Source organism: Stegodyphus dumicola, chromosome 2 (assembly GCF_044657685.1).
Source record: "Stegodyphus dumicola isolate Sdum_Otavi_A_Nest chromosome 2, ASM4465768v1".
Taxonomy (NCBI): domain Eukaryota; kingdom Metazoa; phylum Arthropoda; class Arachnida; order Araneae; family Eresidae; genus Stegodyphus; species Stegodyphus dumicola.
Window position 1 is genome coordinate 259641288 of NC_140769.1, and position 18391 is coordinate 259659678.

Below are 18391 nucleotides of genomic sequence, written 5' to 3' on the forward strand. Positions count from 1 at the left end.
ATTCCCCTGCGTATTCTTCGCCTCTGACGTATGCAAAACACGATTATCAAGGTTCAAGGAAACTTCATCTTTTATTTCTCCAGTCAAAATTTTATTTTGGCTTACCCTATCTAAATTATTCTGGCCCTTTTTCGGCACAAAATTAAGACCTTCTGAGTTTTTTGCCTTTTTTTGACTCAGTGTGAAGGCACTTATTCCAAGTCATTCGGCTTTTCAAAATTTTTACCCTATTTGACACCCTCTTTTTGATGATGTAATTTCCTTTGAAGATGTGGAGGTAAAGGCGTAATTGCCTACGAACTCCGTAACTTCCACTTCCTTGATCCTTGATCCTCTGTCGTTGGTTAAAAGCAGACGTCTTAAAGCCTCTGGGAGCCCGCCTTAGCCAAGCACCGTAAGATGGCAGAAGGGGCCATGGGTGGTACGGAAAAAGCTACAGCACGTTGGATAGCGGACAATGACGCCATTACAGTAGTTTCGGCTGCCTCACAATCATCCGATCTTGCCTCGCATTCATACATCTTCGCCTTCAACAGTCTTGATTCCGCCAATGAGCAGCAAAGGTTGAAGCAGCCATTACTGCCAGCACCTTTGCAGATCCAGATCCCTACTGTCCAGCAACAGTCCATTCTTGGGCAAGATCAGCAGGCTTCACGCGTCCCTACTATGCGACTAAATTTGAAATTGCTTCTGTTAGATGTTATTATTATGATGTTATTTTATTGTTAGAAGATTTTGCTCTTGCCATGTAAGTTTACTCTTTCAAATGTTCCAATGAGAGATTCTGTTCAATTGTTCATTACATATGATTTTATATTACCTTCTCATGTCATGAAATGGATTTTTAACGAAATTAAAGCCGACAACGTAAAGATATTTCTAACATTAAAGAAATAAAAGTTAAAAGCTTTACATAAAAAATTTCCGTTCTTAAATCCTTCAATATAGCGCTCTGACACGTTCTCAAATGTTGCTGGAGGTTTTGAATCGCATCCGTAGGACGCCTTACACATTTTTCGACTCAGTTTTTCTTTGTGGCATTGCTGTGTAGTTCAAGTTTAATTTCTTCTCCAATTTAAATTCCTTGTTTAAATGGTACAATGTTATGGCAATCACCTTAGTAGAATTCGCCAAATTTTAAGAATTTACCAAATTCTGGCAGCCATGCACATAACGATTCTTCAAATAACACAATGCTCATAACAATCCTTCAGTCAAGCAACGTCGCCATTTTCGCATGCGTTTTTTTGTTCTATTCCAACGGCTTTTATAAACAAATCGGGATATTTCATACCTTACAATTAATTTTAAAAGATGCGTTTATGCAATTTATCAGCGGTGAAAGAAAGCGGTAAAATTTCTTCAGGAACACAGAATTTTGACGCAAAATCTTTACAGGGAAAAACGAGGAGATGCTGTTAGCAGATAGCCGTTGCAGGATTTTGAGGGATATTTTATAATTCTCTGATGTTCTGTGTGCTGAGGGGAGAAGAATAAAATTTAAAGTAAAATATGAAGGAAAATGTGATTTATTTTTCATGTCTCACGTAATGCTTATTTAATAATTAAAATTTATAGTTTAAATTATTAAAATATGTTCCCTTTTCGTATGCTGTTACTGTTTTCGAGCTAAATAATAATTATTGATGGTCTGGGAATATTTTTTTTTAAAAGTCGCGAAAGCCACCAACTTAACCCAATAAAAACTTGCGTCTTTTCATCTGTAAAAAGTTGCCAAATTGCGCCAAGGTGGTTGCTTTAATACGTAAGTACCCCTTTAACTCCTTTAATTGCTTGAAACAGATTTTATCTCTTGGAAGCGCAGTTATTCTGAAGATTAAAGCTGATTTTTCAGTATAATAATTAATAAAAATAAACTTACGGGATTTGATTCCAGCCTGCAGTATCGCAAAGCCGTATTGGAACAATACATTGGCCTATGACCTAACGTCACGACCCAAGGCCATTTCGCTCTGTTCTGTGGAAGATTTGCTTGCTGTAAAAGAAGAAAAAAAAAACAGAGTTTTATTTCAATAGAAATAAGCAAACATTTAAGTTTTTATCGAAAACGCTAATCAATTATAAATGTGTAGTTTTCTACAAATGTACACGCCTGCATATTACAACTTGAATCTAACATTTCTGAGTATTCACATATATATCCACTCTTTTACTCGGCTGAGTGAGCTCAGTTTTATTTTATTCTTATATGTTGATAAATTGTGCAATTTTTGCTTTAAAAATAACTGAATTATGTTGTTGTTATCTTCCAGCTAAGGTTTAGTAAATCTGCATGCAATATTTGTAGAATTATCAACAATTTAAAAGTTTTTTGAGTAGGGCTAAGCCTATTTTTCGTTACAATAGCAGCTATCTTTGTTTACATTTGAAACTTAACAGAATAGTGAATTAGTTCTTCCTGCCCTTTCAGTGTCTTTTTGCCGAGTGGAACCAAAAGGAAACTTTTAGTTTTGTGATCCGAAAAATCTGCCTGCTAGCCTGCTGAGCTGAATTGCATTTTTTTGCGTAGAAACCGTAATTTTAATGGTAAAAAATGTTTAGGTGTTTTATGTTTTTCTCTATCTTTCAATTTTTAATGAAGTCATTTTGAGTTTTTATGTATTTTTGCCTTGCCGCGAAGTGAGAAATGAATGAATTGAATGAGAAATGTATGAATGATAAGAAATGAATTGAATGAGAAATGAATGAATTGAATGAGAAATGTATCTCTAATGAAGTTCGAGGAAATAAGTTTAAATGAAATACAGAAAAAATGCATGTAATTTATTATTCCGTACAAAGAATTCAAGTGGCGTACACATCAGCGTTTTTTAACGATCGTTTAAGCACTAAAAACATTAAAATTATCGTTGAAATAGCATTGATCGTAATGATGTTCTTATATACATCACTATTGAAAAATGTATTCATGGAAGAATTTTCTGCCGTTTAAAATATTGAAAGTCTTTTACATTTCTTTTGACGTAAAGAATTAAATTCAACGTCTTCACTGTAAGTTTATTTGAATTTGTGTTTATGTTTGGACGATGCCTAGATGATAAAGTACATTCTTCCATGTATTTGTATGTTCTTCAGTTGAGTACCAGTTACGTTCTTGTGTTCTTAATTATAAGTTCTACCCAAAAGTACTTTTCTATTTTTTTAATCAGCGTGTTTACTTATTCTTCTTATTTATTTTACAAAAGTATTCAGATTTAATCTTGACAATAAACGGTTATACGAAATCGTTTTCTTTTTCTGTTAATAAGAGAAAGTTTGCAACATTTTCTTTCTCTAGTTTTACGAATGTTAATGTTGTCGAAGCCTCCAGAAACCGTAGTCAAATTTGAGTAATATTAGGAGCGCCATCTATGCAAAGATTCTGGAACTAGCAACTAATCTGAAGCGTAGTCTCGAGATCCAAAAATAGAGAAAGTAGGCGCCGCTTAAATGTAATCACGTTTTGTCCACGACGTTTTTAATAGCATTAAAGGATGAGAAAAGAAATGCTGTTCAAAATAACAATGGAATGTAAATAAATTAATATAAATGTAGCCATGAATATATAAAAATTGGTAGTTCCCCCATCTAATTTGGAAAAGGCAAAAATTTGTTTATGAACATGTCTTTAATATCTTAACGATGTGTTTAATTTAAAAGTTCATTTACGAACTGTTCAAAACGTTTCTGGGAATTATTTAACCGATAATGAAACAATAATGTTAATACATGGAGGGTATCTCTCGTTGAAAAAGAATATCCTAATGTAAAATTAAAAGTTAGGCAAAAAAAACAATCTTAGTAGATGTTTTCCATGGAGAGAAGAAAGGACTTCCTACCTCCATGATGTTGTCATGGATTTCTTTTTTTTTCCAGGACCCAGGGAAAAGGGCAGGGATTCTGCAGAAATTGTTTTATTATCTTAGAGGAGGGATCTGTATGTAGGACTGTTCTCATAACCGATAGCGTTATTTAAAAATTTACACATTAGGTTGCATCTTTTGCTTAATTTTAAAATTGTTGATTTAAAATTGAAACCAAATTGTTTGGTAACTTAATCCTTTATATGGTGATATTTTTCTGTCACTTCCAATTTTTACAATCTATTTTCCGCTTATTTGGTGACTCTACTTAAGTTTAAAAAAATTACTGTGTAAAATTTCGATCACATTAACCGAAGTATGTTCCATGTTTTCGTGTACAAATGGGCTGCAACTTCGCTAATTCAATAACAATATTCGAAAAATAACAATATTCGAACAGTAACAGAGATCACTCTAAGCGGCATCTACTGTATTCATAAGGTTTTTAATTTCAGCTATAAAGTAAAGCAATGTAATAAAAGTAATGAAATTTTGAAAACCATATGTGAGAAATCAAATGTGATACTAAACAGTTTCATAGTGGCATGAAATTGCAAATTTAATTTGTTATTATTAAAAAAGTCCATTATAATTAACATATATTCTACAAACACACCCTAAACTATTATTAATAATAGAAAATTTTAAATGACATGGATCAAGAACAAGTATGTATATAATAAATAAAGTAGTGAATAAATCTTCATTACTACGCAAACTTTACTCTTTATCCAGAGGACACACAAAAAAGCTATTTGAAAAAAAAAAAATTGAAATAAGGCTAGACTTAACCGGGAAGAAGATCGTTTTAAATATCTATGGTATTTGATAAATTTCATGAATAATATTTCCCCGGGTAAATTTCTTTGCATTATTTTTATTAATTTTGCCATCTAATTCTTTTCTGCAGTGTTTGTATTTTAATTAAATTTATTTTGTTAAACGTACAGAGTTTATTAGCAAATTTAAATTTTCTCAGCTCCTTACAATTTTCATCTAACTGGTAAAAAAACACTACATCGATATTTATATTTATTTTTTCCTACACAGAGATATAGGAAAGATATGCAATTTAAGGTCTTAACAGAGAAATGCGATTTTACAGAAGCTATTAAGAAACTTTAAAATGGAAGTCATAAGCATGGTATTGTAGCGGCTATTGGTACAAAAGCATAATGCTTTAACCAAAATTGTTTCTTGCCTCGGTCAACCTCCCAAAAGCCTTGACTTTAATATCCTGGATTTAAGATACTTTAATGCATACAAGCTTTACAAAATCAAATTGTGTCTACCAACAAAGACCAACTTATTCATGCGTTTAGTACGTTAAAAATCGAAACTTTAAAGGATGCGTGTTCGATTATAGAATGCATTGCTCAGGCTAGCGGAGAAATACTAATTATAAGCTGCCGCACATGAAAAACGTAGTGCTTCGATCTCAAAACACGTTCCCGAAAAGTATCAGAGATTATTGATATCAGATAATCCATTATTGCGGCTCATGAAGCAAAAAATAAGTTTAAAAATTAAATAAAAAAAGAAAATCTGAAAGGTTTCAGATTTTAAATTACGTTCAAAAGGGCGTTTTTTTTTTTTTTTTTTAGTGCAAAGGGATTTGAATCCCGAAGGACTATTAGTTTCGTTTTGGCATTTTGCGTCGGACTCATAAATGTCGGTTCACTTTTCAAACTGTTGCCACAAAATGTTAGAGTCCTGCATTATATTTGAAGAAATTAAATAATGAAAAATCTGCATAAATGTATGTATATTTCTCGTATTGTGATAAAACAACGATACATAGAGTCATCGAATTTTGAATAACGTAATCCTCCAACGAATATGAGCATGTGGAAGACCAAATTTGAAATTTGAAATTTGTTTTATGATCGATTTCCTATTTTTTAAAACTTTGACGAATTTTTGATTAACAAACTCAAGGATTTCAAAGCGAGCAATGGCAACGTTGTGCAGAAAAAACATTTTTATCTCCCGCGCGTGAGTCTCTGTATCGGAAATTCTAAAGATAGGCTCGTTTTAAAACTATTTTGCGATATTGCTGTTGCACTGGATCTTATGGTTTAAGTGCGAGGAACATGATATTTAATAAAGAAAGGTAACACACAAAATGTTAAAAAACGCCCCTTTGGACGTAATTTAAAATCTGAAACATTTCAGATTTTTTTTTTTTTCATTTTGTGCTACCTTTATTTATTAAATATCATGTTCTTCGCACTTAAACCCTAAAATTCAGTTCAAGAGCAATATTGCAAATTAATTTTAAATTGAGCATATCTTTCGAATTTCCGATACACAGTCTCATGCGCTCGAGATAAAAATGTTTTTTCTGTACGACGTTGCCATCGCTCGCTTTGAAACCCTTGAGATTGTTAATCAAAGATTCTTTAAAGTTTTTCAAAATTAGGAAATCGATAACAAAACAATTTACAAATTTAAAATTTGGGCTTCCAGATGCCCATATTCGTGGTAGGATTACGTCATTCAAAATTGGATGGCTGTAGGTACCGTTGTTTAAACACAATGCGAGAAACATACATACATTTGTGAAGATTCTTCATTATTTAATTTCTTCAAATATAATACAGGGCGATAATATTTTGTGGCAACAGTTTGAAAAGTGAAATGGACATTCAGAGTGATTCGACGCAAAATTGCAAAACGAAAACAATAGTCTCTCAGGAACAAAGCCCTTTTGGACTAATAACATGTACTTTTATAATAAATATTAAATAAATTTTTATTTAAACAATTACTCATATAATTGTATTTTACTTAATAAATTATATTTACGCCTTGAAGTCCAGAGCAATCATTTCGATACAGAGGGAATACTTTATGACTTATTTTCATGCCTGTTGCATATTGTTACAGATTTCGTATATATGTAAATAACTTTAGGTAAGCTATAAGTGAAATTGTAGTATTTTCTGTATAATACGTTTTTAAATTCTTGAAAGAGACGAGACTGTTCGGGAAAAATAACATTACAGGGGCAAGTCTATTTATCATTAAGTAAATTGTTATCTCACTGAAATGGCGATATATCGACAAGCTGGCGACGGTATTTGTTGCCAAATTTGGGGAAGAAATCGTCAAAAGTCACCAAACGTGGCGATATTTTGGTGCAGTACCTGTATATCTGTGCATTACACTTCAAACACTTAGTCGAATAATGAATTAATTCAATTTGTGCACCAATTTCAGTGTCTTTTCCACGAGTGAAACCAAAAGTAAACTTTCAGTTTTATGCACCGAAAAATCCGTCTTCCTACATGCTGTCTGAATTACTTGTTTTTGCGTAGAAACTCGAAGTTTAATATATATTTTTTAACTGTTTATAACTGTATTTAGTGTTTCATGTTTTTCTGTATTTTACAATTTTTATAGAAGATGTTTTGAACTTTTACGTATTTTTGCCTTGCACGGAAGTGAGAACTGAATTGTTTGAATAAGAAATATATCTCTAATGAAATTCGAGGTAATAGTTTTGAGTGAAATAGAGCAAAAAATGTGTATAATTTAACAAGCTGTACAAGGAAGTCATTCCCAAAAGTTAAAACAAACGAAATTCCTGGAATTTAAGATTATATCGATATAAATTATTTCCGGTTCCTTCTTAAAATTAAATTTCAGTTTAATTTTGTTATCAGGGATTAAATTATGGACAACCTGTATGCTATTTATTATCAATTAAAAAATAAATGAAATTAAAAAGGAATTTTTAAAAACCCGTCTTCGTCAGCCAATTAATGTGAATAAGTAAAGAGTTTAGCAAATTTGAATCACATTTACTTCCTCATATAAAAACGAATAAAAAGGAATTTTACTCGGGAACAGTCAAACGAACAAAAGCTTAATAATTCAGCTTTATGAGCATAAAAGGATGCATAAAATGTATTTTGATCTGCTTCTGAGGTAATTATCTATAACAGCAATAAAAAGTAGTAACAAAAGCAATAAAAAACCTGATATGGGAATCACATGACTTCCTTGTACGACCTATTAAATTAAACACATTTTTTCCTGAACTTCATTTAAACTTATTTCCTCGAATTATTCTAACTTAATTAACCGGTTTCTCAAGACAAGTTAAAAACGACACCAAAATCAGCAAATTTTGAAATTAAATATCCAGGTCAATTTTTGTCGTACGGGAGTCAAACTTCTTATAATTTTATTTCTTCGTCATGCGCATAAAACTTTCCCAAATATAAATCTAGTAACTGGAAGATCACACTAAAATTTACATTTCATTATTTACTAATTAAATTAAATTTAATTAATAAATAGCTCAAAGGGCTATTAATTTTTTTGGTATTTTGCCTCGATTCCCTTTTCAAACTGCTGCCACCAAATATTGCAGCCCTGTATTATATTTGAAGAAATTAAATAACGAAGAATCTACATAAATGTATGTATGTTTCTCGCATTATGATAAAACAACGGTATCTAGAGCCATCCAAATTTGAATAACGTAATCCTCCACCGAATAGGGGCATCTGGAAGCCCTAATTTGAAATTTGTTTTATTATCTATTTAATATTTTTCCAAACATTAAAGAATTTTTTATTAACAAACTCAACGATTTCAAAGCAAGGAATGGCAACACTGTACGGGAAAAGTACGTATGCACAGATATCACGAAAAAATCTCTTTAGAATCTATTTTAAATCCATTTTAGAATTTGAATGTATTTTACATTTTGGAAAAAAAAAAAAGAGTCCTTTATTCTGTTCGTACTTGCAGATGTCACGGGAAAAAAAAATCATTCCAATAGATTTGGAAACTATCAAAATGGATATTTCATTTGAAATATGATATCGGAAATTTTTGGTGATTATAATACTTCCTTTACTTCGTAAAAGGACGTAAAAAATCAAAACTGCGTTAAGTGAAAACAGAATTATTTGCCAAAAAACTTTTTTTGCGTATCTTTTGTTTGGAGTCTATAGTTGCAGCAACGTGTTGCAAGATAAAAATGGTTTTCACGCCCCCCCCCCACAACTTCCCAATAAATGGACAGAGTAAAAATTATTAGAAACAACGATAATTTGAAAGAAACTTGCATGTTTAGTATAGTAACTTTACCCCGGACTTAATTTCTCGACTGCTTTTGCCAAATATAGGAAGTTTCCTATAATTTTGATAATATTATATTAAAGTTTTATATAATAATTCATTAATTAATATTTCATTATTTTATATTTCATTTAATTAATATTTCATTAAAGTTTTCTATAAGCATTGACTTTATCTGCAAATTTTAGATATTCCATACATTTTTTAATTTTCATTTGAATTCTTAGATTGTTGTTCGTGGATAGATTCATTTAATATTAACTTCTGCTACGTTTTATACGAAAACCTTTCTACAAATTTATTCTGCTTCGAAATCCAAAATAGAACACTGGATCTTAAATTATCATCTGTCAGTATGACTAGACTCTTGAACCTTTTGTTTTATCTGATAATCTGAATGGTAGTAAGTGATTGAAAATGTTTTCAGTGAGCATAATAATATAATAAATAACAGAAAGGAAAAAATACCTCTCGGTAATAATAATAGTAACAATAATAATGTAATAGAATGGGGAAAAATACACCTCTATAATAAATACTGAAAACATAATATACTGAAATAAGTAAACTGATAATTAAGATGACATAAATAAAATTAAAGGAATTAAATCAATCAATAAAGCATGATTTCTTACCCGAAGGGTGTCATCAAGCCACTGGTAATGAGAGTGTACAGATTCCAGCCCTCCATAAAGAAGGAAAAAGTACACTTCTGTGCTCATTACTACAAAATGGACTGGACCTAATTTGAAGCTGTGAAGAGAAAAATGTAATGGTTTTAATCAACGCTTAAATTTCTTATTAGCAAACAAAATGAGTTTTTTTATTTAACATCCAATCAGCAGCCAGTGCCTGGAAATTTTCCAGAAAAATGTGCTCGTAAATAAAATCATAGCAAATTCTGTACAATTTCATAATACATCAAAATTTAGCTTCGTTTTGAAATAATATTTCTGAGAAATATGTTTATCATGAAAAAATGCAAAAAATAGGAAAAGACAAAAAGTGGCAATATGTAAAAAATATATAAGAATTAGATGTAAAATTAAATAGTCCTATTTTTACAGTTGCTTTTTCACTTTGTATAAATAATGCCTTAAAGATTTGATGATGAGAATTTACTTTAGAGAAATAAAGGCATTTCTCTTTTTAGCTCACTGTACTTTCTATTTCTATAGTTTCTTCAAACTTCCTTAATTTTTTTGTTTAGTAGTCATCTAGTCTTGCAACAGATGGCGCCACAAGTAAGACTGTAAGAATTTCTAAATTTTCTGATAGTATAGCTGGTTTGGTTTATGTGATTGTGACAAAGCACTTGAAGGCTATCTGTCGAAGAGGAGAGATACTTTTGTGGAGGATATATTAAGGAATTTGGTTCGTATGTACGTTACGTATGATGAAAATCACGAAAACGTCCATACAGTCGCATTTTCTATTGCGATTAGATTTTGGTGCTGTCATCTAGTGGTGTTTTCATAATTTACAAACCTTACCCTCTTCAATAACTTCTGAGCTTGGTTCTAATTAATTTATTTAAGAGTTTTAGTTTAAAATGCTCTAATAAGACCTGAAAGTATCATGTATATAATAGTAAAGTGTATCGCAAGTAAACATATTTAATTTACTTATTTTCCTTCCTGTAAGCAAGCATATTTCATCATTTACTTAATATACATTATAAAAATTACCAAATCTTCATATCGACTGAAGTACAAGCTAAGGTACTTAAGATGTCAATCCCACATTATAGCGTACATGTATTTAATTTTAAAAATTTGCAAGTCCATTATTTAAAGAATATATTTTCAATAATTTGAACTGCACAATATGTATTTACACACACACATATGTATATATGTACAATCAAGAGCCAAAATAAAATCAAAGTTGGTGACCAACAAGAAGAAATAAAGTCAAAATTGAGATAAAAACAAAGCAATATAATAAAATAGTACGAAAATATAATAATCATAATCATATTAAACCAACTTTTTGTGTGTTAACTTTATTTATCAAATGTGCTTGAAAACTCTTCGCACTTGCACCACATAAAATTCGACTCAAGAGCAAAATCACAAAATTTAAAAATGGCATATATTTCGAATTTCCAATAGACAGTCTGGCGCGCTGGAGATAAAAATATTTTTATTCCGTACAATGTTATAAGTGCTCGTTTTCGAATCGTTAAGTATGTTAATAAAAAAATTCATTAAAGTTTTACAAAATATGAAATAAATAATTAAACATATTTTGTAAATATATATTTCATATTTTGTAAAATTTTTAATGAGTTTTTGATAAACAAACTCAAAGATTGGAAATTGAGCAGTGGCATCACTGTAGGAAATGAAGCATTTTTATCTCCAATGTGCAAGACTGTATATCGGAAATTCGAAAGATATGCCATTTTTAAATACTTTGTGACTTTGCTATTGAATCGCATTTTATATGGCTGAAGTACGAAGAACATTATATTCAATGAATAAAGTTAACACATAAAACGTTAATAACTAAAAGATTTTTTAAAAAAACGTTATGCAATCCATCTTACTAAGAAAATTGGATATTCATATGATGAACTGTTGCACTGAGAAAAGACTGAAAAAAACTAAAAATAGAAAAAATATATGGCAACACGGCATCTATAATCGAAAATTCTATACATATGCTGCTATGTTGCTTTTAATTTCTTTTTAATTTTGAAGTTGATCTGTATGTAGCATAAGTGAGAAGAAAACGATGCTTAATAACAAACCTAGAAAGCCAAAAAAAAAAAAAAAAAAAATGGGTTCGCATGAGTGAGTTCAACTCAATTTGTGGACTGTGAGCTCAGGGACAGCGTAAAAAATCTTAACAAGCCCTTTTGGGTGACCGTTAAATCTGAAAACTTTCAGATTTATATCTGATTTATATATATCTGAAAGATTGAGATATATATATATTACATCTCAATCTTTCAGATATATACATAGATTTGTATCTAATTTGAGATTTATATCTGAAAACTTTCAGATATATATATTATTTTTATAATAACTATTTTAGGCGTCTGAAGTGGTTATTAAGTAATAAAATGACAACAGATCGTCTATTTAGGACAAAATAATGAAAAAGAGGTGAATGGCTGCATTGAAAATTTCACTTCATATATAAAAATACTAATCATTATATCATTACGTAGATTTATATGTAGCCCTATACATTTTTTAATAAATATTTTACATAAAGCAATATCTATTTCTAATATGTAGGAAAAAATTCTTACCTGTACCATAAGTTGTCTTCTGTACCAGGCATATCGAATCTGGTCTTGTAATTCGTATAGTTCCTGAGAAGAACAAATTCTTATGATTATGAATACTTCTCTAAAAGCAGTCAAGTAAGCAGATTATAGTTTCATGTGTTTACCTTATGAGATTGATCTGATTTCCATTGCAAACCTCTTTTTAAAAAATGTAATTAACCTAGTCATTCACTAATATATCTTTATTTGCTACATATAAATCAGATTTTTCAATCTATATCTTTATCTTTATTTATTAAAAAAAAGCTATCTTTGTCTTAATTCGCTATATATAAAACAGACTGTTTATTAAGATAAAGCTAATATTTTAATTTGCTATATATAAAATCGGATGTTTCAATCCTTATCTTTATCTCTCAATCGATATCTTTATTTATTAAGATAAAAATGATATCTTTATCTGATTTCACTATACATAAATCAGACTTTTAAATGGATATATTTATTAAGATTATTAAGATATAGTTACTATCGTATCTTAATTCGCTATATATAAATCACACTTTTCAATCGAACCCTTCCCGTAACACTCGGTGATTTTGCTTGTTTCATAACTTGGCACATGCAATGATTTATGCCTCTAATAGAAGCAGAAAAGACAAGGAAGCAGAAAATCTTCAAATTTTCGCACCTCCCAAACATTATCAAACTAGATAAATAAATAAAATTAAACTAAAAAATAAAGGATCCAAATATTTTTAATAAATTATTACTTTTAAAATATTGATCATTAAATTTAAATAATAAAAATTAATTGTGCTTAATTTAATAATTTAAATTATTATGTTTAAATAATTTATCTAAATTATTTAAATTATAATAATTGTTTCTAAAAAATTAGAAATTCGTTTAATTACAAAATTAATGGAATTGTTTATAAAACTTATCAGTTAAGTATATTATAATTCTTAAGCCTTAGATGCATTCTAAATTACATCACCTACAGATATCTTTAGAAGTTTAAGACACAGAATTAAATTGCGCGACGTTTTAATTTGCATAGCAAAGCATTTAGATTTTGTCGAACGGTGGTAACACCCGGGAAAACTGGTATTTGGTAGGTAACGCTGTATGATTAGTATTACTTAAATTAACCCGGCTCTTATGATTTGGGTCTTTACTATAACTTTCCGCTCTCCCCAACAGAATGCAGATGAGTGTAGCTAGTATTTAAAGTGAGGTTTTTGTGTTTAGGAAAGCGAGTGTTTCATTCTGTGCTTAGTTCCCGACAGCTGTGATGGCTTCATTTGGCTTTCCGTTATATCGCTGCCAACAAGTTAATTTTGATGCTCGGATAGAATTACTGAGCCATCTTCGAGTAAGGTTTAAATTCTGTAGTTTTTGAGTACTGTTACAAGTTTGATTGAAATGTGACTGTTTCTGCATAGCTGCCTCACTATAAGTTATCGTTGATAATATTAGCACAAGAAAGTCGATTTGTGTTCGAATTTCTGTTTAATAGGAATGGTTATTTAAAACCTTATCATGACTTATTTCAGATCTAGCGATAATTCGCTTCATATTTCATGGGGTTATTAATTGGTATGTCGTAACAGCATAGCGTAAAGTTACAAAATATAAAGGTAATAGAAATGAATACTTTGGACATTTCTAATGTTAAAAGAGCATTTTTCTCAATATAGTGTGTTCTACGGGTTCGTGGATTGGGAGTGATTGATGACAACATTTGATAAAAATTCAAAACACAATTTTTTCGTCAGTATTTCACAGAATATCTGACGTGTTGGTGTTGGTGTATTTAATTATGGCAAAGCACACTAGGCTATCTGCCTAAGGGAAGGGATGCCTTCGTGGAGGACTTTCTAAGGGAAAGTCGCTCGTATACACGTTACACATGGGGAAAACCACGAAAACACCCATGCAGCCATCCCGTTCGCGGGATTCGAACCTCGGACCGAACTACCAGTGTTCAGCGACTTTACCGCTCGGCCGCTGGTGGGCCTCCCAAAGACGAGTTACAGTCGTCAAAAATTACGATAAACACGCTGAAACAATAAGCAACATAACCTTCAGGCTACAATGAAGACACCTTCACGGCAAAGCACTAAAATGCAGCTCCCGACTCGATTCGGTCGCTCTCGGAGCTCAAGACACTATTACTGAACTCAACGTAGCCATCATTTCTTGAGCTGTCGATATTCCCCTTGATATACTCACGATATACCCCGCTTACAGGAAGGGTTTATATAGCTTTTGACTTGCCTTTGAGAACATTCTGGAACAAGGAGGTAAAAATTCGTTCCAGAATGTTCTCGCTCCGTCTATCGCATATCGCCAAATGTGGCCAAAAGGGCTATTTCGCTTCAAATCTGGCAAATCTTGCCTTTCTTTTCCATTTTTGGCAACACTAAACCCTCTTTGCGGGGAAGCTATCTTACCTCGGCTGGGCATTTCGTAACAATACATTTCCAATTTTATTTCCTTTTACAGAAACTTCATTTTTTCAATTTAAATTAGCATTTTCCATTCCCAATATCAAAAAACCAAGTAGCCCAACCATGTAGTGAATAAGATATGTGTGTAAGATATGTAGTTAAACCATTAGTTAATAGTACCTACACAACGTACCCTCGACGTACATAAACAGAATAGTATATTCTGTCCATATATATAGACGTTACTCATAAATATGGTCCAGATGGAATAGGGATCGATCAAAAGGGATATTTACATTGAAATACGGTACCCTAAATTTTTTATGATATACAAGGAGGTAAAAATCAAAACGTTCCGTAAAACCTCAAATACTGAGCAATTTTATGTCCAATTTGTAACTTGTTTCTTACGTTTATAGTAATAAAATAAAAGAGAAAATTTTCGATCTGTTAAAATACTAAACGCTTTATTTTCCATTTCCTTATCAGTTTAACAGAAGCATTGACGGAAGAAAAATAAAATAAAATTCTTAACTTACCAATTGAAAGCTTCGTGATTTCCCACGGACACCATATACGGTACTCTTGAAGCTATTGGCTCTATCATGTTCATGAAGTTATCGCCCACTCGGCCGTTGTTCTATAAGAGAGAGTCAATTCAGAAATCGAAGAAAGTACTTCAAATACAAAAGTCTTTGAATACGAAATAACATATGTAACACTGCAAACATTATTCACCTTATGTTTACTATTATTAGTTAAGAAAACTAATATAAAACTCCTCCATAAGGCATTTTCTAAGACATTATCTAGGCATTTTATATAATGCCAAAAACTGGCCGACAATGTATGAAACAATTAACATTTCACACATTTCCTACGCATTCTATAGAATGACAAATGACAAAGGGCAAAGTATGAAACGATTAACATTTCACACGTTTTTAGGCATTCTATAGAATGACAAATGACAAAGGGCAAAGTATAAAACGATTAACATTTCACACGTTTTTAGGCATTCTATAGGATGACAAATGACAAAGGGCAAAGTATGAAACGATTAACATTTCACACATTTCCTAGGCATTCTACATAATGACAAATGACAAAGGGCAAAGTATGAAATGATTAACATTTCGCACGTTTCCTAGGCATTCTATAGAATGACAAATGATAAAGGCCACAGTATGAAACGATTAACATTCCACACGTTTCCTAGGCATTCTAGAATGACAAATGACAAATGGGAAAGTATGAAACGATTAACATTTCACACGTTTCTAGGCATTCTATAGAATGACAAAGGGCAAAGTATGAAACGATTAACATTTCACACATTTCCTAGGCATTCTATAGAATGACAAATGACAAAGGGCAAATATGAAACAGCCAAAGAAATGAAAATGAATTCCTAAAAAATATTTCTCACTGCTTTTTAGGAACTACTGGGTGAGTTCCTGACGTTGACAAAGGACAAGATGATTCCAGCAGCGTATTGGGAGTTGGAATGAATGTGACGGAGGACACTTTCTACCGACGTGGAATTTCTGAAGAAATTTTAAAACAACTACATCACAGACGACAATTGACTTTACGCCTTAAGAACTTGATTAGAATTGAAGATATTCTTGACCACGAATTCACTTCCCGCCAGTTGCCATTGATCGGTCCAGTGAAAGCGGTCAAGAATTTATCAAGCATACGTGCAACACAAAGTGATAAAATATGAAATGTCCGTGTGTGAAAAACGTAAGGAAGTTTAGTTCAAAATATCATTCAAACCTACCATGCTGCAAGAAGTAGTGTTCTTTATGATAAAAATATAGTTTTTTTTTTCTTTAATAAGAAAGGCATATGTTTTGTTTTGCAGGATTTTTCCCTTTTCTTTACGTATTTTGATTAAAATTTTTAATAATCTCTTTAATTTTTTTCTTCAAATTAATTTTTTGTATTTTTAAGGAATGCACGTCTTTTAAATATTATAATAGCCTTATGATGATATGTTTTTTAATATTTTGCCTAAATAGCATTTGTCATTATATAGAATGCCTAGGTTATACACAGTGTTTAGAGAATATATATGATAGTTCTCAGATTTCATGCTTTGTCCAAAAACGCCAGGCAGTCTATAAAATGCCTAGGTATTCTATAGAAAGCCAACGTTTCATACATTAACAGTGACATATAGAAGTGCTCCAAGGACAACGAAGCTAGTAGTTCTATGCACTTCAACCAAACAAACAGAATCTTTTCTCCGCCAGTTACGATTTCAATTTTACAGTGTTATACAGGGTGGTCATAACAAACTTCTCCGATTATGAAACCTTAGCGGCGTATCTGCTCGACTAATAGGAATGAAGTTTCTGGTATTCATATTTGAAGGTATGCGCTCGAGATTGTGATGATTTTAAAACAATAGAACTCTCACGGCTACGGTTACAGTGAAAACAGTTCAAAATTTGAATGGTAAAACCCACTTTTTCCTGCGCAAACTGATCAGCGCTCTGTAAACCATAACGAACGTTGGAACGATGCACGCAATGACAAAAACGCCATTTGTAAAGTTTGAAATATTTTCATTGTAACCGTAACCGTGAGAGCTCTATTGTTTAAATCATCGCAATCCCAAGCGCATACCTTCAAATAACAATATCCGAAATATCATTTAGATTGGTTGAGCCGAATGACCGCTAGGGGTTCATATATCTCCAAAGACTTTTTATGACCACCCTTGTGTATTGGAGTGCATGTCTAGATCCCATATGAATTCTGAGCAGTCAATGAGATTTATTTGGCTGATTTCCACTAATGACATTGATCTGAATTTTGGAATTAAATTGCAGCCTTCATTTCATTGAGGTTAACCATCTCTTCTTTCATACGTGGTGCGTTTGCGCTTAGAAAGTATCTTTTTGAATAGACAAAAATCTATAGGGTATAGGTGAAACATCGGGAGACATTGCAGAAATAATTTGAAAAGGTATATATGCAATACCTGTATCAGTCTTCATTTTTCAAGGAATGGAGTGGTACTTTTCGAAGTAGGGCTTTTTGCTTTGTCTTGATGATGTTTCACTTTTTGAAAGTCAGTGGGATAAAGAAATGCAATTTTTCTGTAAATATCAGACGTAAAACATTTTCTTGATAGCACGTTGAGTTGATTTTAAGATTTTTTTACGCACTTCTTATTTTCATTGCGGATCACAATGTATTTCGATTTATCTCCTGCTAAATAGTTTTCATACAAGATTCTACAGACTCATCTACGTTGAGCCACATGCGTCAGCAACCGCTGGTGAAAATTATGCTTTTTATCCTTTTTAAGTAGTAAATCTTGGTTTGTTATTTTATTAGTTGTCGTTACAAATGCATTTAAAGATTTTGCACAGGATTTCTACGTCGGTGGATTTTCCTTGTTACCAACGCCCACCAGCGGCCGAGCGGTGAAATCGCTGAACACTGGTAGTTCGGTCCGAGGTTCGAATCCTGCGAACGGGCTGGCTGCATGGGCGTTTTCGTGGTTTTCCCCATGTGTAACGTGTATACGAGCCAGTTTCCCTTAGAAAGTCCTCCACGAAGGCATCCCTCCTCTTAGGCAGATAGCCCTCGAGGCTTTGCCATTATTCACACACACACACCTTGTTACCAACAATTTAACGTTAGAAAAAATGGTGTCCGCCGATAACATCACGGACGAAAACGTCGCAGAGAAAACAACGCAAGGCGAAAAC

General features: G+C 31.8%; 1 protein-coding gene across 1 annotated transcript in view; it reads right to left on the minus strand.

Annotated features, from left to right (window-relative positions):
• The window catches only part of LOC118190696 (acid phosphatase type 7-like), a 163174-nt gene that overhangs the window by 38704 nt on the left and 106079 nt on the right, over positions 1 to 18391 (minus strand). Inside the window, exons 5-8 of the mRNA XM_035361451.2 lie at positions 15200 to 15300; positions 12226 to 12288; positions 9596 to 9713; positions 1883 to 1996 (exon numbers count right to left, since the gene is read on the minus strand). Coding sequence (XP_035217342.1) covers positions 1883 to 1996; positions 9596 to 9713; positions 12226 to 12288; positions 15200 to 15300 — 396 coding nt within the window. The remainder of the gene's footprint in view (positions 1 to 1882; positions 1997 to 9595; positions 9714 to 12225; positions 12289 to 15199; positions 15301 to 18391) is intronic.